Here is a 27,865-nt window from a genome sequence, read left to right on the forward strand (position 1 = left end):
GACTGCAACAGTGAAACACGAAGAGCATAGTACAGTTGTGTACACTTACCATAAATGTAAATGTTCGAGTGTATTCACTGTTGCAGTCCAGGTTACCCGCCCGCCATCCCCCTTTTATTCTGGAGTTTCTCTTTCCTTCACTATCTTCTACAGCCTATGTGGTGTATTTGCTTGGTGATGAAGGTAAAGTTTGTATTGTTGCATAGGACCCAAGACTTTGGAATTCAGGCCGACTGACGGCAACCTGCCAGCAGATTACCCAAATGTAATGACTGCAACAGTGAATACACTCGAACATCTACATTTATGGTAAGTGTACACAACTGTACTTTGTCATATCCCCTTCAATCTTTGTCCCCTCCCTTCAAAAAATCTTCCCGACGTTCCACCCAGTCAAAAGGAAAGAAGCAGCACTAATGATAGAAAAGCTGCTAAGAAAGAGTCATCCAAATAGTCCCTCCAGACCAGATAGGATCCGGATTCTACTCAAGACTATTTTTGATGCCAGAGGAAACCGGGGACTGGAGACCAATTTTGGACCTCAGTGTATTGAACAAGTTTGTGAGAGTACAAAAATTCTGGATGGTCACTCTACAGTCTATCCTCCCGTTTTTGGAAAAAGACGATTGGATGTGCTCTATAGATCTTCAAGATGCGTACTACCACATAAAGGTGGACAGGCCATCAAGAAGATTTCTGCGCTTCCGTGCGGGAGCCAGTCACTACCAGTTCAGAGTACTGCCCTTCAGAGTGTACAGCCCCCAGTTGTCACAGCTCACTTGCGACTTCAAGGATTCCAGGTGTTTCTGTACCTAGACTGGCTCATTTCCGCCCCCACCAGACATCTACTGGAAAAAGCCCTGGCATACTCTCTCCTCGCTGCTCAAAGGCTAGGCATAACCATAAACTAGCAGAAATCCAATCTCACCTCATCTCAGTCTCTTCACAGCCAGCTAAAAACACTCATTCTAGCCGCATGGAAGATTCCTTAGCATGTCAACAGGCCCTACTCTCCAAGGAGGTGCAGGATGTCATTTTGGAGGCCAGAAGGCCATCAGCTAGAAAAGCTTACTCCGCAAAATGGAAACATTTTTGTGTCTGGAATGAGAAAAAGGGCCAGGATCCTGGAAAACTGAATTTACCTCAAATACTACAATATTTGGCTGAACTGCTAAGCAGTGGACTTTCTTTCTCCTCCATCAAAATACATGCCTCAGCCATTTCTGCAGAATACAACACTGATCCACCTTTATTTTCTCACCCTCTCTTAAGATAGTTCCTCAGAGGTGCTAAGAATTTAAGGCCGCCAAGGAAACAACCAATACCTGCTTGGGATCTTAATTTCATTCTGGAAAAATTGACCTTGCCTCCCTTTGAGCCAGCTGCCTAATCAGATTTGCAATATTTGTCCTGGAAAACAGCTTTCCTTCTGGCTATCACCTCAGCTCATAGAGTTTCAGAACTACAGGCTCTCATGGCTGTTCAGCCTTTTATCATCTTCCATCAGGACAGAGTTTCCTTACGAACCAACCCTCAGGACAGAGTTTCCTTACGAACCAACCCGTCCTTTATGCCTAAAGTGGTATCCAGGGTAGCTTTAAATCAGGCCATACATTTACCTACTTTTTATCCTAATCCTCAAAACAAAGGGCAGAGATTACTACATTCCTTGGACATCCACAGACAGCTACGTTATTATTTGGACAGAACAAAGCCTTTCAGAAAATCAGAACAGCTCTTTGTGGCCTATTCGGTAGGAGCTCAAGGGAAGCCAATTTCCAAACAGACTATCTCAAAATGGATAGCCCACTGCATATGCTTTTGCTATTCCTTTCATGGCAAAACTGTTCCTACAGGCATTAGAACTCATTCCACCAGGGCAACAGCCACCTCTGCAGCCTTCCTCAGAGGAGTTCCTACCAAGGATATTTTGGAAGCAGCCACTTGGAGTTCTGTGCATACCTTTTCCAAGCACTACAACCTATCATTATACTCAAAATCTAGAGCAGGCTTTGCCACTGCAGTCTTGCAGGGCATTTTGGCTCCTCCTAGTTCCAACTAGTGCCTACCACCCCTTTCTTAGCTTTTGGATTCTACCCATCTGTTATGACTGCAGCTGTATGCACAGTGAACATAGCACAGTTTTGTACCTACCATAAATGTAGATGTTCGAGTGCTAATACAGCTGCAGTCCAGGTTTCCCTCCCTCCTTCCCCTCTTGGGACAGGCCTGTAGGCTAACACATCCTCATACAACCTGATTGGGGTTTTCATTTATGATGTATTTGCTTGCAACTACTGTATTTTGATTATATAGCACTGCATTATCACACAAATTTATTATTGCCTTCCTTCTGGGGGCACCTGACATCTGGGGCAAGAAAAACTGAAGAAAATGGCGTCTGCTGGTTCCTTTATACCCCTTTCGCACTGACGTCAGGGAAGAAGCGACGAAAACCGACGCCAGACCTAGACTTTGGAATTCGGCCGACCGAGGACCCTCCTGACGGCAGGAGAACCCATCTGTTATGACTGCAGCTGTATTAGCACTCCAACATCTACATTTATGGTAGGTACAAAACTGTACTTTTTTAACTTTACATGTGTAGTTTCTAATACAAAATGTTTCGCCAGTAGCCATGTGAGAAAAAAAGTTACACATGTTACATTGAAACATTCCTTTTATCCATGAGGGTCTTAGTATTTTATTCTCCATAATTTGTTTTAGAGTCCTACCCCTCTTCCAAACTATTTTTGGTGTGTCTGGCAGTTTATTTCTTAGCTCATGGTCATTGTGTATCAATGGCCAATTTTTGTAAATAGATGAAATAAATTCACTATTGTTGCTAAAAGGTGTTATGAAAGATAAATTCAACTGACTGGTTTCATTATTTTGAGTCTGTACCGTGATGTTTAGGCCATGACCCAATATTGGTTGGTAAAACCCTGACCTTCTTTTTTTTTTTGGACTTCCTCAATGAGGTTAACAATAAGCTGTACTGGATAACCTCGATTGATGAACATGTTTTGTAATGTTTTAAATTCTTCTGTAAAATTGATTTCCCTTGATACCATCCATGCGGCCTGGACCAACTGGCCCTTCACTACAGACCTCTTCTGGTACCAAGGATGGTTACTATTATAATGTAGAAAGCTGTTGGGAGTAAGTATCCTTTCTGTAAATCGTGGTACAAAAAGCTTTACTACCATATTCTTTCCACAATTCTATATCAAGGTAAACAATTCTATCTTTACTATAAGTATACGTGAAGGCCAGGAAACTGGAGCTGGAATTTTTAACCAGGTCGATAGCTGCTATTTCATCTCCTTGTATTAAAATAAAAATGTCCTAAATGAAACGTGTATAAAATTTGATCTGGTTGCTTACCCATTCGTTTTTCTGCACCATTTCCTGCTCCCAGTAAGCCATAACCAGGTTTGCCAAACCACCCCCTCACGGGGAGCCCATGGCCACCCCGACTTTCTGGAGGTAGATTATGTTGTTAAATGTCAGATAATTGTAGGGCAAAACAATGTCCAACATCTCTGACACCAAAGTTATTTCAGACTGAGTAGCTCCCCTTTTCTTGAGCAAAAGACACGCCCATTCTATACCTTGTTCATGAGGTATACGTGAGTACAGGTCCCTCACGTTAAAAGTTAAAAAAAAAAAAAATTTTTAACTCTCATCAAAAGTAAGACCCTTCATTTTTTGAAGGAATGACCAAGAATTCTTGCAAATGGCAGTTTCCTGTAACACATATTTTTGCAGTATTTTGTCTATCACTTTGGCACAGGGGTAGGTGATACTATTCCTCACGTCAACAAGTGGTCTCATGGGCAGGTCAGTTGGTGATTTATGAATGAATTTTGGGAATGCCGAACAGGACTGGAGTTCTGGGCGTTGACATAGTAAGGTAGTTAAATGTTCGCAAGTCAATTCTACCTTCTTTGAAAAAATTGTTAAATAGTGAACGAATTCTCAAGTAAGCCTGGTTTAATTAATTTCTAGATGTCTCCTGATACACATTACTGTCTAATATTTTGAGCATCTTAGTTATGTATTGTTCTTCAGTCATAACAACCAAGCCCCCACCCTTGTCAGGTTGCATGATCCTTACTCCTGTTTCTCTCAAAGCGTTAATGGTTTGTTTTTCATACTTGCTGACATTAAAATTCTGTATTCTTCCAATAAATATTAGAGGACAGTAAGTTACGCAAGTCAATTTAGCATATTTTGTCAAACAAGGACCGTGTAGAATGCTTTGGCGGTATAAAAGTACTGGTTACATGAAAACAATTTCAAATTAATTTTCCTAACAAACAATTTCAAATCAATCAGCGTATGAACTAAATCAGCCTTGTTACTAGGTACAAACATACAACCCTTAGAAAATAATTTTATAACAGTAGGGTCAATTTGAACTTAAGTATCTTAGTCTTTGTTCTCATTAGACAAAATATTGAACATTTCTTGATTTGTCATCTTGGTTAAAAGATGTATTAGTTACCTCCCCCTCTTGCCTCGGCTGTTGTTGTAACTGCTCGAGCGGTTCATGTTCTGCCTCAAGTTGTAATGAGAGGCTCAGTAGCAAAAATTTTTATGTTGCCCAACAGTCTGATTGTAGTTAGTAGCATTCGTTGAACTGTTTGTCTTTTCATTGTTATATCTATGCTCGAAGCCATTCCCATCAGTTTGTGAACTGTCTTGCTGTATTGCGGTAACGTTTTGAATGTTATAGTGGGTTTGGTCATAGCGGCCCTCTATTGGAAAATTCTGGACCAGTCGGTAGTCCCGTTTGTGAAGGGGGAGGGTTCGAGTAAGCCCTGCCGTTACTGTAAGACTGCCGATCTCAATTCAATTTTTTAAGTTTAGACTCTCTGATCTTTTTAACTTGTTGATCAATACTTTGAAAAATACGATTATAATCGTATTTGTACCGTGAAAAGTCAGTATTCTTTTGAATAGATTCATCTAATGCATTTGCTTCCTTCACTAACACATCTGCCGATTTCTGGTAGTGTATACACATGCGATCCAGTAGTTCAAGACAGTGTTTGTTGAAAAGTTTAACCAGGTCCTGGTGGAACATCGATCCCTCCACCAAACCCGTTGGATACAGCCAAGACCTCAGTCCTTTAGGTACAATCCCTTCGGCAAAGCACTCCTTAAAATAAGCAATTTCCAGTTGAATTTTATTGTATTTGACAAGAGTGGTGGTTTGGTTGTTATGACTGAAGAACAATACATAACTGAGATGCTCAAAATATTAGACAGCAATTTGTATCAGGAGACATCTAGAAATGAATTAAACCAGACTTACTTGAGAATTCGTTCACTATTTAACGATCCTTCCATAGAAGGTAGAATTGACTTGCGAACATTTAACTACTGCAAAAATATGAGTTGCAGGAACCTGCCATTTGCAAAGATTCTTGGGCATTCCTTCAAAAAATTAACGGTCTTACTTTTGATGAGAGTTTAAATTTTTTAACTGTTGATGTGAGGGACCTGTACTCATGTATACCTCATGAACAAGGTATAGAATGGGCGTGTCTTTTGCTCAAGAAAAGGGGAGCTATTCGATCCTAAATAACTTTGGTGTCAGAGATGATGTACATTTTGCCCTACAATTATCTGACATTTAACAACAGAATCCACCTCCAGAAAGTCGGGGTGGCCATGGGCTCCCTGTGCGGGGGTGGTTTTGCAAACCTGGTTATGGCTTACTGCGATCAGGAAATAGTGCAGAAAAATGGACAGGTAAGCAACCAGATCAAATTTTATACATGTTTCCTTGATTACATTTTTATTTTAATACAAGGAGGTTAAATAGCAGCTATCGACCTGATTACCCTTTTTAATTCCAGCTCCAGTTTCCTGGCCTTCACATGTACTTATAATAAAGATAGAGTTATTTACCTTGATGTAGAATTGTGGAAAGGTTATGAGAGTAAAGCTTTTTTGTACCATGATTTACAGAAAGGATACATACTCCAACAGCTTTCTACATTATAATAGTAACCATCGTTGGCACCAGAAGAAGTCCGTAGTGAAAGGCCAGTTGGTCCGGACCACACGGATGGTATCAAGGGAAATCGATTTTACAGAAGAATGTAAAACATTACAAAACATGTTCATCGATAGAGGTTATCCAGTACAGCTTATTATTAACCTCATTGAGGAAGCCCAAGAAAAAAGGTCCGGTTTTTACCAACCAATATTGGGTCATGGCCTAAACATCACAGTACAGACTCAAAATAACGACACCAGTCAGTTGAATTTCTTTCATAACACCTTTTAGCACTGATTGTGAATTTATTTCATCTATTATTTACAAAAATTGGCCATTGATACACAATGACCATGAGCTAAGAAGTAAACTACAAGACGCACCAAAAATAGTTTGGAAGAGGGGTAGGAATCTAAAAGAAATTATGGAGAGTAAAATACTAAGACTCTCATGGAGAAAAGGAATGTTTCAATGTAACATGTGTAACTTTTTTGTTCTCATATGGCTACTGGCGAAAAATTTTGTATTAGAAACTACACATATAAGGTTAAAAACGGATTTAACTTCCAGTCTAAAGGAGTTGTTTACCTAGCACAGTGTCAACAATGTTTGGCATTTTATTTTGGGAAGACTGATAGGAGGTTACGTGAAAGGGTATATGAACACCTATACTATATCAGGAAAGGAAAATTAGAGTACACACTAGCCAAACATATATATCAGAGTTTCTCTGCACAGCTGGAAACATTAGAATTGTACTGGCAACTTCGTTGTAATGCATGTTTATTCCCAGATCTTAACGAAACTTGCACATTGTACCCTATTCTGAAACGGAAGAGTTTAACTAGATAAACATTTTGTAGTATGTATTTGATGTTAATTCAATACTATGTTACTACTTTTAAATTATTATTAATTATTTACTTATTAGTTACCTTTGATTCACTTGTATATACATTTTATATTGTATATCTAATTCATTCATGGAATTTAATGAATCACACGATTATATCCATTTTTTTTCATTCAATCATGTTAGTACTAATTTTATTATACAAACAGACACATTTATTTATATATATATATATATATATATATATATATATATATATACATATATATATATACATACACGTTTAACACATTTTTTACATTTTTATATGTATGTGCATACAGTTTTATATACAGGTGTTAGTTGGGAACTTTGTTGTAGTTCACAAATAACTTTTTCCCAGCCTTGTATATTTGTTCACTCAATGTAGTTTTAACAATTACATAGATCCACTAGATTAACTGTTTTGATCTCATTTTAGATATAGACCTGCCGGTTCTAATGCCTGCACGCTGAGGCATGACTTACATATGTTTTACTATCACAGTAGCTTAGTAGTTTTTTAAAATGATTGTTTTAAATTTAAAATAATTGCATTAATAGGCGCTATCCTATCAAATTCACGTTTGTGTCCTTGTGACTATGATGACAGTATATTTCAAGCAGCAGTTGTACCCTGTCTGAAGAAGTCCCACAACTTAGTGGGACGAAAAGCAATTAACCTCATGTGGATTTCCTAATAAGTTACTTGTTTTACTGCTTTGTACTACTTTGGATCTACATTTTTCTGTTTAATGTTGCGTATTGTTAAGTGGAGAGTGCAATTCAAAACAGACAACCAAAGCGCATTCTAAGGCCCACATGCCATAGAAACAAATACTTAGAATGGCTTAACACCTTATTACTTTAATTAGGGGAAGCCAACCTTCCCCCTCAAAAAGACCAAGAACTGATTTTTGTTTTGATTCTTCAGATCGAGTCATAGGTTCATGACTCTGACCCTTCTGATTACCAGGACATTCCTTTATCTTCCTATGAGAATTCTGATGCAGAGGATTCCATTCCCTCTGTTTCCCCACCAGAAGATTTTTCTTTTGGTGAAACCCTGCATACCCTTAGAGAGCATTTCTGCTGGGAGTGCCAGGACTACCCACAGTCCAAAAAGAGACTCGGGGAATTTTTAAACTTGCCACAGAACAGGCCTCTAGCTATCCCTCTTGTTTGGAAATTGTAGATGTCTTCATGGAATCCAGCCTTACCCCTAATACTTTGGCTCCAGCTCCCAGGAAACCTGACCAATACTACAGTGTACCAGACTCCCACAAATTCCTCTAACAATCCTGCTGCGGATCCAGAGACCATTTCCCAGGGACCTAAAGGCATTAAGGCTACAACAGCCAAAATCCTACCCCTTTTAACAGGAATTCTAGGGCTTTAGACAGATAGGGTAAGAATGTATTACACCTCTGCTACTCTTGCCATCAGGGCTTTAAATTGCCAGTTTCATATGTTAAAGTATCAGCAACATATTATGGAGCTAATTAAACAGAAAATGATGTTGATTCCTGATTGTGCAGAACATAAAGATTTACAAGAGTTAATGCATTCTGCTAACCAAATAGAAAAGCATACTTTGCAATGTGGTTTTGATGCCTTAGAAGCATCTTGCAGGGCTGATGTCACTGGGTCTGTTCTTAGAAGGCATGCTTGGCTTAAGGAACAAATCTTGCCAGGCCACGTCAAAGCAAAATTACTAGATGCTCTATTAAACCAAGAACGTCTGTTTGGCACTAAAGCAGAAGTCCTCAAAAAGATGGAGGAAAAAGCTAAATCTATGCAAACTGTTGCTACAGGTACCGCCACCTAGATTCAGTAGGCATTGGCCTTCTAAAAACGTGTCTTTTCCAGTCCCTCCCAGACCTTCAGTCCAAACCCAGGGGCAGCAGACCACTAAGACTACAGTCTGTGGGTATGCATAGATCTAAACAATGGAGTGCTCCCACCTCAAAAACAGGGAGTAGTAAGCCCACCATCCTATGGTAAAATTTCACAATGACTTATCGTTAATTCTTTCAAGCCTTGCCGAAGTATTTGCACCTTTAGGAGGAAAACTAGCCATGTATGCAAAAAATTGGGAGTACATTACCCGGGACAGATGAGTCTTGAACATTGTATCCCAGGGATACAGATTCTACTTCCACACTCTGCCAACCCCAAGCGGATGGCCAGACCTCACACCCAACCAGTGGCAGAGGCCTAAAAGCAAGTACTTTCTCTTCTCAGTATCGAGGCTATTCAACCGGTTCTAGCAGAGCAAAAGGGACAAGGTTTTTACTCCAGACTGTTTTTGGTATCCAGAAAAGAAAACTCTAGGTGCCCTACCCTGGATCTGTCTATTCTCAACACCTTCCTGGTGGTTCCAAGATTCAAAATGCTTACACTACAACAGCTGCTTCCTATGCTAGCCAAGGACTCCTGGCTAGCCACCCTAGACTTAAAAGAAGCTTATCTGCACATCCCCATAAGGGAATCTTGCAGGAAATAACTGTTTCAGAGCAGGCTCTATGCAGTATCAGTTCTCTGCACTTCCCTTTGGCTTATCTACTGCACCCAGGGTATTCACAAAATGCCTAGCTCCCACCATTGCATATTGCAGGCAGAGAAAAATTTTAAATTTACCCATACTTGGACAATTGCCTGATTCAGGCGGACAGTCAGGAATTGCTACTACAGCATCTGACATTTGTAGAGAGACTTCTAACTTCACTGGGGTATACCATCAATGAAAAGAAATCACATTTGGTACCCAGCCAAAAGATTGTAGTCCTGGGAGTAAGCTTGAACACAGCTTTCCAGATGGCATTCCTCACTCCAGAAAAACAAATTTATTTGACAAGCTACTTCAATCTACTGGCCACCCGAACCCAGCTATCTGCAAGAAAAATACTGCAGGCCCTAGGGTTTATGGCCTCTTGTACTCTACTAATTCCATATGCAATACTGCATATGAGGAAACTTCAGTGGTATTTAAAAGTTTCTGGTGTCAACATTCTCAGGACCTGGAAACCATGATTCCTATTATTCCTTGCTTAAGGACAGAGTTCCTTTGGTGGGTAGAGACCTGCTACTTCAACAAGGGACTCCCTTTTACTCCACCCCCTAGCACCCAAACCCTAACAACAGACACAACAGACTATGCATGGGGGGGGCGCGCACATGGCAGGACAGTGCATTCAAGGCAAATTGAGCCCAAAACAATTGCACCTGCATATCAATCAAAAAGAAATGTTAGCTGTACAGAATACTCTGACAGCCATCAATTGCCTTATTCTTCCAGGGCAACTATTGATAAAGACAGACAACACCACAGTTATGTGGTACATAAACAAGGAGGGGGGAATCCATTCCTACCCACTCTGCAGGTTAGCCATGGCTCTGGGGAACACAGCCTTGAGCAATCAAGTGCACCTGCAAGCTCAATTCCTTTACTGACGTATGATTTAAGCAGAAATCTAATGGGCCCACACGATTGGAAACTGGAACCCAAATCATTCAAGCTTCTGATCCACAGGGTCCATGGAGGCACCAGAGGTGGGTCTCTCTGCTTCCCCCCAGAACTATCAGTTGAGCAAATATTTCAACAGAACTTCCCACAGCCAAGCATGGAAAGTGGATGCCCTGTCCTTTACACGGGGGAAAAAACTCTCAATCTATGCCTTTACCCCTCTGCCCCTCCTCTCGAAGGTTCTGCTAAAGATCAAACAAAACAAGCCAAGGACAATCCTGATTGCACCAGACTGGCCATGCCAGCACTGGTACCCACTTTTGCGTAGTCTGACAGTGCCACCATGCCACCTGCCTCAGACCCCTTCCCTGCTGTCCCAGCAGGAGGGCAAGATTTTGCATCCTCAGCTACAAACCCTGAACCTAGCAGCCTGGCTCTTTCCCTGAACTCATCACCAGCAACCCTCAGTAAACAGATGCTGGATGTCATCCTTGAGGCAAGGAGGCGTAGTACTATAAAATCCTATTCAGCAAAGCGGAAAAGATACTGTTCTTGGAGCCAGTCTCAGGGAATGCACACAACTGTGCCCAGCTTACCTCATATACTAAATTACTTAACAGAATACTCCCCAAAGGCCTATCCTTCTCTTCAATTAAGATTCATGCCTCTGCCATCTCAGCTCATTATAATACCGAGACCCACTCTTCTCTCATCCTCTGGTCAAACAGTTCCTGAGAAGAGCCAAAAAATTAAGACGCCCCCCCCCCCCCCCCAGGAGAGCTCCCAGTCCAGGCTGGGACCTTGACTTTGTATTGGAGAAGCTCACCCTTCCATCCTTTGAACCTCCTGCTACAGCAGAGTTAACATTCCTCTCCTGGAAAATAGCTTTACTTCTAGCCATCACTTCAGCAAGAAGGGTGTCTGAATTGCAGGCCGTTATGGTCATGGAACCCTTCATTGTCTTCCATACGGACAGGGTTTCCCTCAGGACTAACCCATCATTTATGCCCATTGTGGGTATCTAGTGTGGGTTCAAACCAATCCATTAATTTGCCAACCTTTTTTCCTAATCCTCAGAATAAAGGGGAAAGGAATCCTACACTCCCTGGATGTGCACAGGCAGCTTAGGTTCTATTTGGACAGGACTAAACCTTTCAGAAAATCTGACCAGCTGCTAGTCAGCTTTGCTACAGTGGCAGAGGGCAGGGCCATTTCAAAGCAAACCATTTCTAAGTGGATAGCACACTGCATCCATTTCTGCTACAAACACTGGGAAACCTACCCCACAGGGGATCGGAACACATTCCACTAGGGCTACATCAACCTCTACAGCATTTTTCAGGGGAGTCCCTACCAGGGACATCCTGGAAGCTGCAGCCTGGAGCTCTGTACACACCTTCACCAAGCATTAATACTTACCTATCTTTTCTAAATCCAGAGCTGGATTTGCCACAGCAGTCTTATAGGGGCTTCTTGACTGCCTCCACCCTTCCTCAGCTTTGTGAATCAAATTAAGTGTGATGACTACAACAGTGAACATGAAGTGAACAATTCCTGGATCAGTTAATCCATAATTCCACCCAAGGGTCCAATATCCTAGACCTGGTCAGTACCAACATTGGAAATTGATGCTCCAAACCTATGGTCACCCCCTCATTGGTCAGGTCTGACCATAAGCTAATCCCCCACCCCCCAGTAAGGAAACTTCATGCTACTCAAGTCAGAAGTGACAAACTTCACGACACCCATGCAGACGGGAACTGAAAGTTCGACTGCTGAAACCTATACTAAGGCACTGTATGAGCACATCCACTCATGCATGAATCGTGCCATCCCAAATAGAACCAAGATGCTCTCCTCCAAAAAAAGGAAGCCAATCTGGTCGTCCCCTGCCATAAACAAACTTTACAACAAAAGGAAGAAACTGTTGCAGAAGAGGAAAATCCCAGGATGCAAAGAACTTGCCTTACCAGCCTCAGTAAGAAGCAGAGATCCCTCATAAAATCCTCCAAAGCTAGTTACAAAAATAAAATTGCCAAAGATTCCAAAGACAACCACAAGGCATTCTATAACTATGTGAAGAATCTAAATGGCAATGCTCAGATCTGCTCTGAGCTGCAACAGAATGGCATTAAATATACTGATCCCAAGGATATTGCCAATATCCAGGCAGATCGATTCAGTGCCAACTTCTCCCCCCTCTCACCCCCTAAATGGCTCCTCTCAATACCGGAAGAGTGCCAAATTCCAGTAATAACGGCCACACAGGTAAAACACACTCTCCAAAGCTAAGAATACAGCATCCATGAGACCAGATGACATCCCGGACTGTGTACTACATGAACTACAAAATGAACTGGCACCTCACCTAAGTGTCATGTTTAATCATAGCCTCACCACAGGCTTCGTGCCCACTGAGTGGCTCACAGCTACAGTTATCCCACTCCACAAGGGGAGATCCACCTTTGGTACCGGGAACTAGGACCCCATCTGTCTGACGAGCCTGATCTGCAAGGCCATGGAACATATTATCATGGAACTTATAAACGAAGACATTGGCAACCTTCAAACACTGGACCCCACCTAGTTTGGGTTCGTGAAGGGCTGATCTTGTCTCCTGAACCTGATTGACTTCTTCGAATCAGTCTCCAGAGCCATGGACGAGGGTAAGGCGGTCCACACAGCCTATTTGGAACTCGCTAAGGGCTATGATACCATCCCCCACTCTGGAATCACAGATAAACTTACTAAGCTTGGCATTAATCCCTATGTCACTCAATGGGTTGGCAATTGGCTTACTGACAGAACCCAGACTGTAAAAGTAGCAGACTCCAAATCCAGCTCCAGACAAGTGGAGTACCTCAGGGTTCAGTCTTGGGACCGCTCTTGTTTGGCATCTACTTCTCTGAAGTACAGGCCAACACCAAGGGGCCCTGGCTAACAAAGTTCGCAGATGACTGCAAATTGGGAGCCATTATTGAATTCCCGGATGATGTGGATACTCTACAAAAGGGCCTTACAGAAACAGATGCTTGGTGCCAGAGCCATGGGCTCAAGCTCAATGCCAAGAAATGTGTAGTTATCCCCTTTGGGGAAAAAAACATGTTACCCGTGTATTACCACATAGGTGGCAGTACACTAAACACTGAAAGTGTGATGAGACTTGCGGACACAGGTGGACAGTGGTCTCACCTTCAATAACCACATCACCACAACAGTCAGGAATCCTATGTGGCACACCTAATCACTAAGGGCTTTTCATCCAGAAAAAAGGAGGTCATTGTCCCACTGTACTCACCCCTCATTAGACCCATTATACAATGCCTCATTTGGTATGTACCTCTCAAGACATCTGCAACAACTGGAAAGGCCGCAGAAATACTTCCATGTTCACTAAAAGAATCACAGGCCTAAAGCAGATGCCCTACGCTGACCTCCTTAAAAAAACTCCAGCTATACTCTGTCATATCTCTGCTTAACATAAAAGGCCATGTCAAACCCAGAGCTGTTGGACATGCTACACTTAAAGAAATCCCAATCCTTCAGAGCCACATGCTCCCGGGATCCAAACCTTGTCATCAAAATAAACAAAACATGCTGGAGGGATATGTTCTGACCCAGAGACTCCCCAGACTCAGGAATAGACTGCCCATGCATGTCAAGCAGAGCACCTCTTTGGCCCTCATCAAAAGGAACCTTGACGATTGGATGGGAGAAAGGAAATTCACCCCGTGGATCACGTCAGTCGCCCTGCTAGACAGGGGTCCAGGGAAGTGAATAGTGTGGGAAGAAATAACCAGGGAATTGTTATGGCTAGGCTTGTATAGGCCCTAGGACCGATAGCTTAGTACCAACCTATGAACATAGTACAGTTGTGTACACTTACCATAAATGTAGATGTTCGAGTGTATTCACTGTTGCAGTCTTGGTTACCCTCCCTCCAGCCCCCTGACTTCTCTATACTTCTACCTATCCTTTTTGTTTGGCCATATGTTCTAACATTGGTATTTACTTTTTACTGGGGATGTTCCACACCATGTAATTGCTTCCTATTTGGGGGGCTCCTGTCATTTGGGGCAAGAAAAACTGATGTAATGGCATTGGCTGCATGATTTATACCCCTGACGACCTGACATCATGGAAGAAGCGACAGCATCCAATGCAGAAATCTCAAGACTCTGGTATTCAGGCTGACTGAGGGCTACCTGCAGGCAGATAACCCAAGTGGTGATGACTGCAACAGTGAATACATAATTGTACACAACTGTACTTTCCCCTTTCTTACAGAATTGACTGAGGGCAGTTACCACAAGTTTCCTCGCAAAATGGACTTGGACAAGACAGGGAGAGTTTGATGCACCCCACTCTCAAACATCTTCAACAAACTGCTTGGAAGATTTAGCTCTAATTCTTTTTAGTCAGCCCTTTTCAAAGGATGTGGGTTATGTTAGTGCTTGTGCTCAATGTGTGACCGCTTATCTTCCATTTCTTCCATTCAGACTGATTTTTTTTGAAAGACTAGAGGAGGCAAGAAAACCTGCAACTAGAAAATCTTGTATTAGCAAGCTGAAAATATTTTCTAGTTGGTATTTACCCAGTAACCAAGGCTCTGTCAGGGATTTTGTACCACTGGAGCTCAAATATTTGTATGAGTTTCTAGCTTCTGGCCTTTTATACTCCTTTTGCACATAAATGTCTTGGATGAGAGCAGTCCTAACGTTGCAAGCCTTCCTGGAGTGTCTCCCTCTCGGGAGTATAGCAATTCAAACAGACAACATGGTGGTGATCTGGTACATCAACAAGCAGTGGGGAACACTATCTTATCCTCTGTGCAGGGAGGCCATGAGAGTGTGGGAATGGGCGATGCCCTCCAGGCACTTTCTTCTTGCAATGCACGTTCCTGGCAGTTCCAACATGTTAACTGACAAACTCAGCAGATTCCTCACGAGTGGTCCCTGAATTAGTCCGTGGTATGTCAGATATTCAACCATTGGGGTCTTCCTTGTGCAATCTTTTTGCCTCCCTGAACATCCACAAATGCAACTGCTTTGCCCTGATCCCCCTGATGGGGGGGTCGCCCAGGGACGCTCTGATACACGAATGGCCATTGAGGCTCCTATATGATTACCCCCCCCCAACTCCCCTCATTCCCAAAGTCTTACAGAAAGCCCATCACCTGAAGAATCCTGTCATCCTCATTGCCCCCTCTTGGCCTCATCAGGCATGGATTTTCCTCCTTTGGTCTCATCTGAAATATCTGCCCTGGATATTAGATCCCACTCCAGAGCTCATTTGTCACCCTTGGGGGTTACCTCTTCCCAATCTCCAAGCTCTTCGCCTGACTGCTTGGTTCCTCCAGTTCCAGTGATTCTTTGCCAGTCCAGGCTTCCAAGAAGGTATATTACAGTAAATTGAAGAGTTTGGGCTAAACAATGGAATCTAGATCCCTTTTTCAGCTCTTATTCCCAACATTTTGTTATTCTTGACCTCTCTTTTTCACCAAGGAGCTAGTTTCTCTACGATCAAACTCCATTTCATAGGTAAGTACTAGGCGATCGGCCCAAGTAAGCCTAGCCAACAAGGTTCTCTGGCTTTCGCCACCCAAGAAAGTTATTTTCTTGTGCCACGTTCGAGCAGAGATACAGAAGTGATCCCAGGGGTGTTTTCCTATTTCCCATCCACTCATCAAGATTTTTCTTGAAGAGTGTTAATGAAGAACTTTGCTTGACTTAGATGGGTAGCCTGTTCCAGAGTATGGGAAGTCTCTGGGACAGGAATCTATCCCTCCAGCATGGCGGCCATCTCTAATTTGTATTTGAACAAAAGTCCCCCCTTTTCTTTCAAGATCTACAAGGCCTTCCTCAAAGGGATTTTTCTCCTTGGGCCTCCTATTAAAGATCCCTCCCCTCCGTGAGCTCTCACTGTAGTGTTAGTCTTTGACACAGAAGCCCTTCAAGCCGGCTGCAACCTGCAATCTTAAATTCCTGCCCTGGAAGACTGCCTTCTTGCTAGTTATTACTTCGGCCAGGAGAGTTTCAGAGTTGCAGACTCTTGGCATTAAGCCTCCTTTCATGCTGTTCCACAAGATAAAGTGCATCTCAAAACTAATCCTTCATTTGTCCCCAATCTATTCAACTTCCTGTGTTCTTCCCCAATTTTTCTAATAAAGGGGAATACACATTGTATTGTCTGGATGTCCATAGGCAGCTATGTTTTTATCTTGGGAGAAGTGAGGAATTTAGGAAGTCCTAATCAGTTCTTTGTTGCCTTCTCTTAGAGCAGGAAAGGTCAGGCAGTTTCCAAGGTATCTGTTTCATGTTGGATTGCTGGTTGTATTACCTACATCTCCGAAAGCCAGCATCTGGCTCTTTCTGGACCAGTCAAAGCTCACTCTTCTAGGTCGGTAGCCACATCTTCTGCCTTCTTGGAAAAACTTTTTTGGAAGCAATTTGCGGTGCTGCTATAGAGAAGAGGACCATCATCCAGGCAGGTGTGAAGGTGGTTTTTGCCCTACAGTCTACCTGTGTCCATCCTGCAACATAGGGCAAGGTGTATCCTTGTTATCTGTGGGCTGCTCGTCTGACTTCATTCCCCAAAGACCACAGTCATCCAGTTTTAAAGACAAACCCTAATTGTCTCCAAGCCAGAGAAGTATTTGCCAGCCTCACCATTTCATTCATGAGGTCATTTTTAATAATTCCTAACTCCTCCCCACAGTTGACATGTACACCTATTTCATTGGAGGGGGACTTGCCATCCCTCCCTGGTGCATGCATTTGCTTTGCAAAGGCTTCCATCATCAACTTGGTAGATCCAAACACAAGACCACAGTTGATGCTGCATGTCACCCACCCTCCTACTGTCCCTATGCCAGTGTAGTAGTTACTGAGCTTCACCCCCCCCCCTTTTTTATGGATAAGCTGGCATCAGCTGCTCACTCCCACTCTCCCTTTAGTTACTTCAGTTTTTGGTTCACTTTTTAAACCTGGGTCATCCATGTTGCAATCAGAGCTTTATTCCTGTGCCGCATAGACAAGGCTTTTACATCTAATTTTTTTTGTAAATGTAGTGTTAAGCTGTTAAACTTGACCTCAACTTTTTCAGTATGCTGCCCATCTTTCACTTCTGCCCTTCTATTTCCTCAGGATGGTCCTTTAAATGAGTTGTTCCATGCTTTACAGTGCCTTCTTTGAGAGCCATGATGAAAAAGTGTTAGCTGAAGTATTTTAAGGAGTATTTGAGGGAATGTTCTCAATGTGATGTGCCTTAGTGTGTTACTGAAGTCCTTTTTTTTTTTTTTTTTTTTTTTTTTACTGGATTTATTGAATTTTTTTTAAAGACTATGCGAATATACTTGGCTTATTTGTACCTAGTGCATTTTCAGGTATGGCAGTTTGATATTGCTGGATTTTTGGTTATGATAAATGAGAAGAGCAGCAGCAGATTTTGGTAACATCAGATGAGCAAATATTTCTGGCTGTACTATATTACAGGCGGATGCCTAGTGTGAAATAAAAATGTAGTCAAATGTCTAGATGTTAAGACCTAACAAACTGTCATGTTTTACTCCTTTATTTCCATTTGTTAACTAAGCTATCCAGAGCAGGCTGAAAGCCGCTTTTCAGCAGAGGCTGGAGGAGAAGAGCTCCATAAGCAAAAATGTATTTTCACAGAGGAGCAGTAGAGTAATGAGGAACACTCAGTCTGATTACAAATAAATAAGTTGTCTAACTTTTATATATGTACATTACTTACAGTTGTAAAGATTCAGCAGTTTTTATAAAAAAGGAAAAGAACGTGGTTAATCTGTCAAGAATGCGAAAGAAAAACTATAATAAGGGTAATTTCAAAAAGGGGTAGTTAGGATAGAAATGTATAAAGGAGATAATGTACAGTTTATAAGTAAGCAGGCATTAAGTAATGAGGAGGTGAAGCATATTGGAGAGAGATTAACAAAAGAGTAGAATTTTAGGTAAACTGTAAGAATGGAAGGTTGGGGACCAGTTTTGGCAAGAAGTTCATGCAAACAATATAGACGTGTAGCTAATTTTAGTTCTAGTTTTGGTATTTTAAAGTAATAGTGGTAGTAGTTGTGGTATGCTGCCAGTATTTTTTTTTTCTTGCATTAGTTTTGGAGTGTACTCAATGCCAGCTTGATCACAAGAGAGTGTTACATTTTACTAACAATCAGAACACAACCTTTTACCATTCTATATCCCATTAAGGATTTGAAAGTAGAAAGTGTGCTATGTTGTGTTGCTAATTTAGACATTGCTGTTTATTATTGAAGACTTTTTTTTTTATCATAGCACTTGAATGAACTCCATTAATTTCTCATTGTATTGATACCCTTGGCTTGAGTCAAGTCAAAATAGAATTGCCTCTGTGATTGTGTTTTTAGATGAGTTAATTTTCTGGACTTTCCCTTTCTTAACAGTTCTGCTTTCTTTCTTTTTTTTTTCTTCTCAGGCTAGCTATGGAGTTGAAGACCCTGAGTATGCAGTAACCCAGTTAGCACAAACCACCATGCGATCAGAACTTGGGAAGCTTTCCTTGGATAAAGTTTTTCGGGTACTGATATGATGACAGCTAAGATTTTATAGTTATTTCCATATTTAGTTTATAACATCAATGTTCTATTCTTAAAAGTTATTTTGATGCCCTTCAGGTTGTAGACTTGTACTTGAACTATGACAGTAGAACTGAAACGTAAGACTAGTGAAGTTCAGCTTAATTTTTCATTTGATTGTGTTAATCATCAGAGTTACTTTTTGCGCTGTTTGTGGCAGGACTTGATATTTATTTTGAAATCTAGATCCATTTTACAAAAAAAAAAGATTCACAAGGAGGTCTGTCTAAAATGTCTAATTTAAACAAGGGAACCAATATCCTAGACCTAGTCATTACCAACATGAGTGACCGGTGAAGTCAACTTCTCGTTGGTCCAATCCAACCATAAGCTTATTACCCTTGATATCCACATCCTGCCCCCACCCCCCATTAAGGAAACCGCAGTAAAAAATTTCTCCAAAGCCAACTTCATGCTTCTTAAGATAGAAGTGGTGAACTTCATGACACCCATGCAGACGGACAATACAGTTACATCTGCTGAATCCTACACAAATGCAGTCCATAAGCACTTACACAAGTGCATGGATCGTGCTATCCCAAACAGAACCAAGACGCTATCCTCCAAAAAAAGGAAGCCAATTTGGTGGTCCCCTGCCATAAACTGTACAACAGAAGGAAGAAACTGTTGCAAAAGAAAGTAAAATCCTATGAGTGGAGGAGCTCCCTGGTCAGTCTCAGTAAGAAACTGAGATCCCTTATAAGATCCTCCAAAGCTAGCTACGAAAACAAAATCGCCACTAAATCCAAGGACAACCACAAAGCATTCTATAGCTATGTCAAGAATCTAGATGGCAACACCCAGATCTGCTCTGAGTTACAGCACAAAGGCACAAAAATTACAGAACCAACCGATATTGCCAACATCCTGGCAGATCGGTTCAGTGCTAACTTTACCCCCGTCTCACCCCGTAAAGGGCCCATATCTATACAGGAAGAATGCAGAGCCCCTGTAATCACAACTACGCAGGTAAAAGCTACACTCTCTCTAAAGCCAAAAACACAGCATCCATGGGACCGGACAACATCCCAGGCTGCGTTTTACACGAACTTCAGAACAAACTGGCTCCCCACTTAAGCACCATGTTCAATAATAGCATCGCATCAGGCTTTGTGCCCACTGAATGGTGCACAGCAACAGTTATCCCACTCCACAAAGGGGGAGACACCGCTGATCCCGGGAACCATCGACCTATTAGCCTGACTAGCCTGGTCTGAAAGGCCATGGAACTTATCATCATGGAACTCATAAACAAACATTAGTAACCTCCAAACTCTGGATCCCACCCAGTTCGGATTTGTGAAAGGCAGATCATGCCTCCTGAACCTGATAGACTTCTTTGAGGCAGTCACCAAAGCCGTGGATTGAGGATAAGGTGGTTCACACAGCCTATCTTCACCTCGCTAAGGCTTTTGACACCATCCCCCATTCTGGAATTATAGCTAAACTCACTAAACTAGGTATAAATCCCTACATCACAAGATGGGTTGCCAACTGGCTCACTGACAGAACCCACACTGTAAAAGTTGCAGACTCCAAATCTGACCTCAAAGCGGTGACAAGTGGAGTACCACAGGATTCCATCCTGGGACCTCTCCTGTTAGCCTGTACTTCAGAGAAGTAGATACCAAACACAGAAGGCCTCTGGCTAATGAAGTTTGCAGATGACTGCAAACTAGGAGCCATAGTCAAGTCCCCAAATGATGTGGACATCCTACAGAAGGGCCTCACTGAGCCTGATGCCTGGTGTCAGAGCCATGGCCTCAAGCTCAATGCCAAAAAGTGCAGTGTCATCCCCTTTGGTAAAAACTCTGTACCCATGAACTACCACATAGGCAGCAATCTACTTTAACACTGAATGCATGATGAGACCTTGGGACCCAGGTGGACAGTAGTCTCTCCTTTTGATAGTAACATCGCCACAGTAGTCAGGAAGTCCTTCTACATGGCACACCTCATCATAAAAGGGTTCTCATCCAGAAAAAGAGATTGTTCCCCTCTACTCATCACTAATAAGACCCATTATAGAGTACAACGCCCCTTTTGGAATGTACCTCACAAGACATCTGCAGCAGCTGGAAAGGTCACAGAAGTACCTCACAAAGAGGATTACTGGCCTCAAACAAATGCCCTACACTGACTGCCTCAAAAAACTCCAGCTTTACTCCGTAGCATATCGCCTACTCCGAGGTGATCTCTGCCTAACATATAAAGCTATGTTAAACTCAGAGCTGTTGGACATGCTACACCTAAAGAAATCCCAATCCCTCCGAACTACACGCTCTAGGGAGCTAAACCTTGTCACCACAGTAAACAGGACACGCTGGAGGGATAGATCCCAGAGACTTCTATACTCTGGAACAAGCTACCCATCTATGTCAAGCAAAGTTCTTCATTAGCACTCTTCAAGGAAAAACTTGATGAGTGGATGGGAAATAGGAAATACACCATGGGGATCACTTCTGTGTCTCTGCTGGACAGTAGCACAGGAAAATAACTTTCTTGGGTGGCGTAAGCTATGGAACCTTGCTGGCTAGGCTTGCGTAGGCCCTTGGGTTGATAGCCTAGTACCTACCTATGAACCTATAAACAAGGGAACCATATGTGCAGCTTGCACTTATTTATTTTATTTTACATTTGTTGACTGGGATAGTCCGACTGGATACATGTCCATTTTCAGTGGAGGCCCGGGGAGAAAAGCTCCAAATTTACAGATAAAGACAAGCAAGTTACAGTATATGCACAAACGTATTGTATTAACATGCAAATTACAGTCTCACGTTTTTAAGCTTATGAAGAATACAGTTTATATACAAATATGTTAGTTTCTTTTATCACTTGTACAAAGGAGCACCCTCTTGAATTGAGGCATTCTTTTTCTTATGGCTTTTCACAGTTGGCATTATTTATTTATTTTTTTTGCCAGCTGGACATGTATTATCACCTTCTCAAAGAAACAAAATAATATAAAATACTTTTAATGAGACAACTTCAGGGACATTTCACTGTTACTCATTTCTTCTTTCTAGTCCATCAGCAATCCAAAGGCCTTCTTTATCATTGCATTTCTTCCCTTAATAAAAAGTAAATTACTCAACAATATTGTGCAAATGTTTCAGATGGCTCCAAACTAATGGTACGTTTTCCTGCATTGTTTTGTTTGCCAAGGTAACTGGTTAGACTATGGTCACACTGAGATTTTATTCTGTTGCTTCAAAGTAATGATGTTATAACCATTAACGCTACTTTCTTCATAATAACTATAATTTCCAATTTTATACTATTAATAAAAATGCTAATATCACTAATAAGACAGTTATCTAGACAGTTCTTCAAACTATTTTCTTAACTTTCTTCATCAAGAAGTTGAAGTAATCTATTTAAGGTGTCGCCTTACTGTGTGGTGAGCTAACAAGTCAAAAACTCTTATGGGTTCAAAGGTATTATTTATAAAGGTACCAACTGTTTTTAATAGCAGACATTTTCTTACTTCATAGTAAAATGATATTGTCAGAATATGTATCAATTCTTTTGCCCATAGTTTGCACAGAAGAGATTTGTCCCTGCATAAGATGTTTATTTACTACACTTAACACACTCCTCAAGAAAGTTCTGGGCAGGGAACTAGCAAATTATCTCCCAGGCCCATGCTTACACTCAAGGATATCGGAACTTGTCAGAGGTTTGGGGTACATTGCTAGGCTTAAAAAGGCCCTTGTGGTCATTAGCCTAGTAAACACCTATGAACAAAGAAACACATGCACAATTGTAAAGAGGCACTTCCTGTTTGGATTTTGAGTTTCCTGGCTGCTCCACATGTGCGGATGCATTTTTTTCTATTTCATAGATCCTTAAAAGAAAAGAACAAGCTCTGACAAAAAAATATTTATTTATTTATTTTACATTTGTTAACCGGGCTAGTCCAGCTGGATACATGTCCATTTTCAGTGGAGGCCCGAGGAGAAAAGCTCCGCTACAATACTAAATTAATACTTTAAAAAATCAAATAAATCAAATAAAAATAAAAAGATATGATAGAATAAACATACAATTACAGTCTGCTACATTGAGTATGGGATTTAAATACTTTGCTAGCTTGGACAGAAGATAAGGTAAAAATTTACATACACAATTGCACTGCAATAATAGTTGAAGCATAACTTATATTTATGATGGGAAAAAGCACTCAACTTGGAGAGGAGATTTAAATTGCAAAAGAAGGAAATGAGAAGAAGGATGGGTGGTGGAGAAAGCAGATAATATGGGAAGAAAGAAAAGAAAAGGTTAGTCAGGGTTATGGCAAGAGCATAGCCAGTGGTTGGAAAGGAAGAATTTTAGGTTAGTTTTGAATAGTGGGAGAGATGTAAGGCAAGTAAGGTCATTTGGTAGTTGGTTCCATATTTTACCCACTGAGTTGGAGAATAAGGTATTACCTGCTAAGTTATTAGATAAAGAAGTATGAATCAGTATTTTGTTGGATGAGCGTAGATTCCTCAGATTGGTTATATGGCTTTATGAGGGTAGAGAGCATTGGCGTATTGTCAGGGTGGTAAAGGGCTTTGTGGGCAATAGTGAGTTGGTTGAATGATATTAGGTGAGGTAGCTCTAGCCAGCCTAGTTTTTTTAGGTTTTGACAGTGATGAGTCCTATATGGAGAGTTTGTGGCAAATCTGGCAATATTGTTATAGGCTGTAGATAGTTTGTTAAGATTGTACTTAGAGAGCTTAGTATAGATGGGGGAGGCATATAATAGGGTAGAGATTAAGTGAGTTCTAGCTATAATAGTTCTGGCTTCAGGAGTTAGGAAAGATTTGATTCTATACAGAGAACCTAGTTTTCTGTTGGTAGATTTAATTGTAGCGTTTAAATGGTTGTCAAATTTTAGTTGATTGTCGATTGTAATACCTAAGAGTTTGGTGGTATGGTCTGGAGAGATAAGGGTACCGTTATTGGATGTAAGTATGAAGCTAAGGGAGGGAGACATACGAGTGGGTGTAAAAAGTAGGAGTTTGGTTTTCTTAGGGTTGAGAAGGAGACAGTGGTTAGAGAACCAATGCTCAATGGTTGTGAAGGTTTTTTGTGCGAGTGAGTGAAGTTCGGATTGTGTTGGGGCAGAGCAAATGACGGTGGTGTCATCTGCGTATTGAATGCAAGTTGACAGAGGAGTGGCTAGATGAAGGTCATTAATAAATATGGAAAACAGTAGAGGACCTAGGATAGACCCCTGTGGAACCCCTATAGAGGTGGGAAGGAGGTCTGAGAGATGGTTATGCCAGAGAACAGCCTGTTTTCGGTCGTCTAGGTAGGATGTGAACCAGTTTATTGCAGGATTGTCAAGAGAGAGAGATTTTAAACGATGGAGAAGCAGATGATGATTGACCATGTCAAATGCTTTGGACAGGTCTACAAAGAATGCTGAAGAAAGATTTTTGTTGCGGTTAGTGTTGATTGAATCGATGAAGGATAGTAAGGCTGTGGTAGTACTATAGAATGGCCGAAAACCATGTTGACAGTTAGCTAGGAGATTATGGTGTAATAAGTGGTTTAGTACCTGCTTGTGGATACATTTCTCCATTATTTTTGCAAGAGGAGATAGCAACGCTATGGGGCGGAAGTTGGAATATTCCAAAGAGTCACCACCTTTAAAGAGAGGGATTATATGTGAAATTTTCCAGATAGAGGGAACCACACCTTCTTCTAAGGTCCTATTAATAAGTATGGAGATGGGGAAGGCAATGGCTTTTGCACTTAGTTGAAGGTATTCAGCGGGTAGTTTGTCAGCTGAGGGGGTGGACGGTTTTAATTTCTGTAGCAAGGATGAGATATAAGAGGTGGGTATTGGTTTGAGGTGGTAAGTGGGTGGGGTAGGCTGGAGGTAGGTAGTTTGGAGATATCAGGGCTTTGTTGGTTTGCTAGCTTAAGTATAGCCGAGGTAAAGAAAGTGTTAAAGGCATTGGCAGTTTGTAATGGGCAGTCAGGGGTAGAGCCTAGTGGATTTGGTGTGGTGACTTTGCCAGGGGAGGTTAGCATATTAATAGCAGTCCAAACTTTTTGAGGTTGATGAAGGGATGATTGTTGTAGCTTAGTATAAAAGTTCTTTTTGTTTTGTAGGATAGCTTTTTTTGTGATGTTTCTTTGTTGTCTGAACGCTAGCTGGTCAGTTGTGTTTTTAGTGGTTCGCCATTTAGCCCATGTTTTATTTCTACTGAGGATTAGTTTCCTAGTATTGTTAGAGAGCCAAAAAAATGCTCTTTACAGATTCCTGTCTACTGGTGAAAGCAGGAGAAAGTACAGACAATGAGATCAGGTTAACAAGCTGTTTCATGTGAACTGAAGGCCTTGAAAGGGTCTGTATCCAATGCTGATTCTTCTTTAAAGAGCATTGTTCATTTCAATGTTACTTATGAGTGTTTTTGCCTAGAATAGTTGTGTTTCCTTTGAGTTGTGTTGAAAATGTTGCAAGATTTGTTTTAAAATGCAGCCTGTTCATTTGCTTGAAGTAGATAAGTCTGTCACAAATGCCAATCTTTGTATCAGTATTTACATTTTATATATATATATATATATATATATATATATATATATATATATATATATATACACACACATTATATACGCACACAAAGGGTCAGATTCTAGAAGATGGTTTATAATTTAATGTTTTCCATTTAATGCCGGATTGTCTATAATGCTGTCCTCTTATTAAAAGAAAGACTTCTGGGCTGTGCATAGTGACATTTTGTTTGTCTTAATATAACCCATACTAGGTAAATATATAAAACCTTTGAGAGGGTTGTAGTGTGCTACTGCTTATTAATGGTTTTGCTGCAGTGGATTTCTTCCATCCAGCTAGACTTGGAAGTTGCTAGGGATAGTTAAGTATTTTCTAGCCCAAAAGTTTAAGATTCTAAAGCTTATGATTTTGTAAAAGAGGCTGCACTTCATGAACTCTGTCACATTAACCGTTTTAAATATGTTAATTACATGATTAGCCATCAGGGTGATGTCATCTTATTTTGGTCGTTAACAATTCTGATTCAGATGTGACAGTACGAAAGTCCTTGAGTTGTTAGTACTGCATCTAATTTGTCTACACATCTTCATAAAGCTACTTATGCTTCTTTAATGTCTGCTGCTATTGGTGTACGTAAGGTGGGTGTACTTGCCTTGGGATGAAACTGTACCCAGAGAATGTTTTAAAAAAAAAATGTAGAATTTTTCCAGTTTGACTAGGTTACTTTTTGTTTTGCAAACTTCAACTACTTACTCTTGCTGTGGAATCTAGTTAAAACAAAATAAACTTTATTAGCTTTCATTTTCAGTAGATTGCTTCTGTGCATTCAGACAGAGTGAATAATTTTTTCATTTTACAGAAAAAAAAATTCATTGCTATTTCTTCAGGAGTCTGTCTTTAGGACAAGTTCTTATGGAAGGACTTGTACTTAAGCCTTCGGTGGAGGAGAGGGTATCTCTTTTTATTTTTTCTATACATATTTCTTTTTCAAAGAAAATTTCCCTAAATGACTTAGGTCTGTGTACTACCATTGCTAAATATGAAATGTACAGAGGTAATGCCAATTGGCTATCTTCAGTGATTTGCATGTTATGTTGTACAGATTCTGGAAAATTTAGTTTGAACCCACGTTTCTGCATCATGTCATGTGTTCTTTATTAAATCTCATAACGTGGTGCCATCAGTGAAAATATGTATGGCAGAACTGTAAGAACAATATTTGCAGAAGTGAAGAAATATATTTGCTTTCAAAGATTTGTTTGGAAATATAGAAATTGAATTCTGATTAGAAATATGACCGACGTGGATCTGGGAAAGTCCCAGTCTTCTCCTCACTTTTTTAATTCTATTTTGCCTCACATGACAGACAGAATTCATATCTTTGTATCAGCTGGGAGATGTTTCAGTGACTAAATGTGCTGTGGATGATAGGCTACAAGACATTTTTGAAGTTTCTACTGCAATTTATAATAAGGATGTCTATATGCCATTTCAGGGCAGATTCTCCTCTGGCGACTACGTTAAAGAAAAATGTAGATGGCCTTCCTTCTTGCAGAATGATGGGCTATACTCCCCAGTTTCTTAAAAAATATGAGAGTTTAGTAGAGACTTGTTGTGACCTCCTCATCCTTGTAAAATCCCTTAAGCTGAGAAAGTTCAACAAGGTGCAACTCCAAATGTGCCTTCCTTTAGTTTTCCACGGAAAGGATACAGTCTCTGACTTCCACACAGCCCTGAAAATGCTAGTTGACTATAACATTCAAACAATATCCAGTGCCTTTAGTGCTTCTAGCCGTACTCCAACTGGTTTGCTATCTCAGAATTGTTAATCACCCTGACTTTATTTACAGAGATGGGAGTCATTCCCACCATTTACTTCTGGCACTTCCTTTTCAAATGGAAGGCAAGTCCAGCAGAGTCCATGCTTCCTCTTAGGTTCTCTATAACTTTGAACAGTGTTCCCAGCCATTTTCCCCACCCCTGCTGAGAATAGTTTGGTCAGTGTTGCAGTCCCTCTTCTGAGTTACCAGCTAATTCATTAGAACCTGTTAAAGGCAATTTGACTTTATCTTAGTGTGGCATCACCATACTCATACCATTCCCCTGCCCTTCTTTTGCTACTGCTCTTGTGTTTCAATTCCTGTTGGCCAAATCCAGAGGCCCCACTTAAGGACTGAATGGAAAGCTGTTTCTTTATCTTGGTGGCTTTCATTGTCTCTCCTGATGTATGCAAACGGATCCAGGAGTTAACTGATGAGTAGTAATCACATTTTGACTACACATCCTTGCTGTTGCCCCTAACTTCTGAGGTATTGGTCAGAGTCTACTCCAACACTTGTCTACATTCTCCCTGGTTTCCAGGATTTATTTCT

General features: G+C 41.0%; 1 protein-coding gene across 1 annotated transcript in view; it reads left to right on the top strand.

Annotated features, from left to right (window-relative positions):
• The window catches only part of STOML2 (stomatin like 2), a 693,656-nt gene that overhangs the window by 204,808 nt on the left and 460,983 nt on the right, over positions 1–27,865 (top strand). The window contains exon 5 of the mRNA XM_044077348.1: positions 18,820–18,921. Coding sequence (XP_043933283.1) covers positions 18,820–18,921 — 102 coding nt within the window. The remainder of the gene's footprint in view (positions 1–18,819; positions 18,922–27,865) is intronic.

This window comes from Protopterus annectens, chromosome 1.part1, assembly GCF_019279795.1.
Source record: "Protopterus annectens isolate FY-2018-M chromosome 1.part1, PAN1.0, whole genome shotgun sequence".
NCBI lineage: Eukaryota > Metazoa > Chordata > Ceratodontiformes > Protopteridae > Protopterus > Protopterus annectens.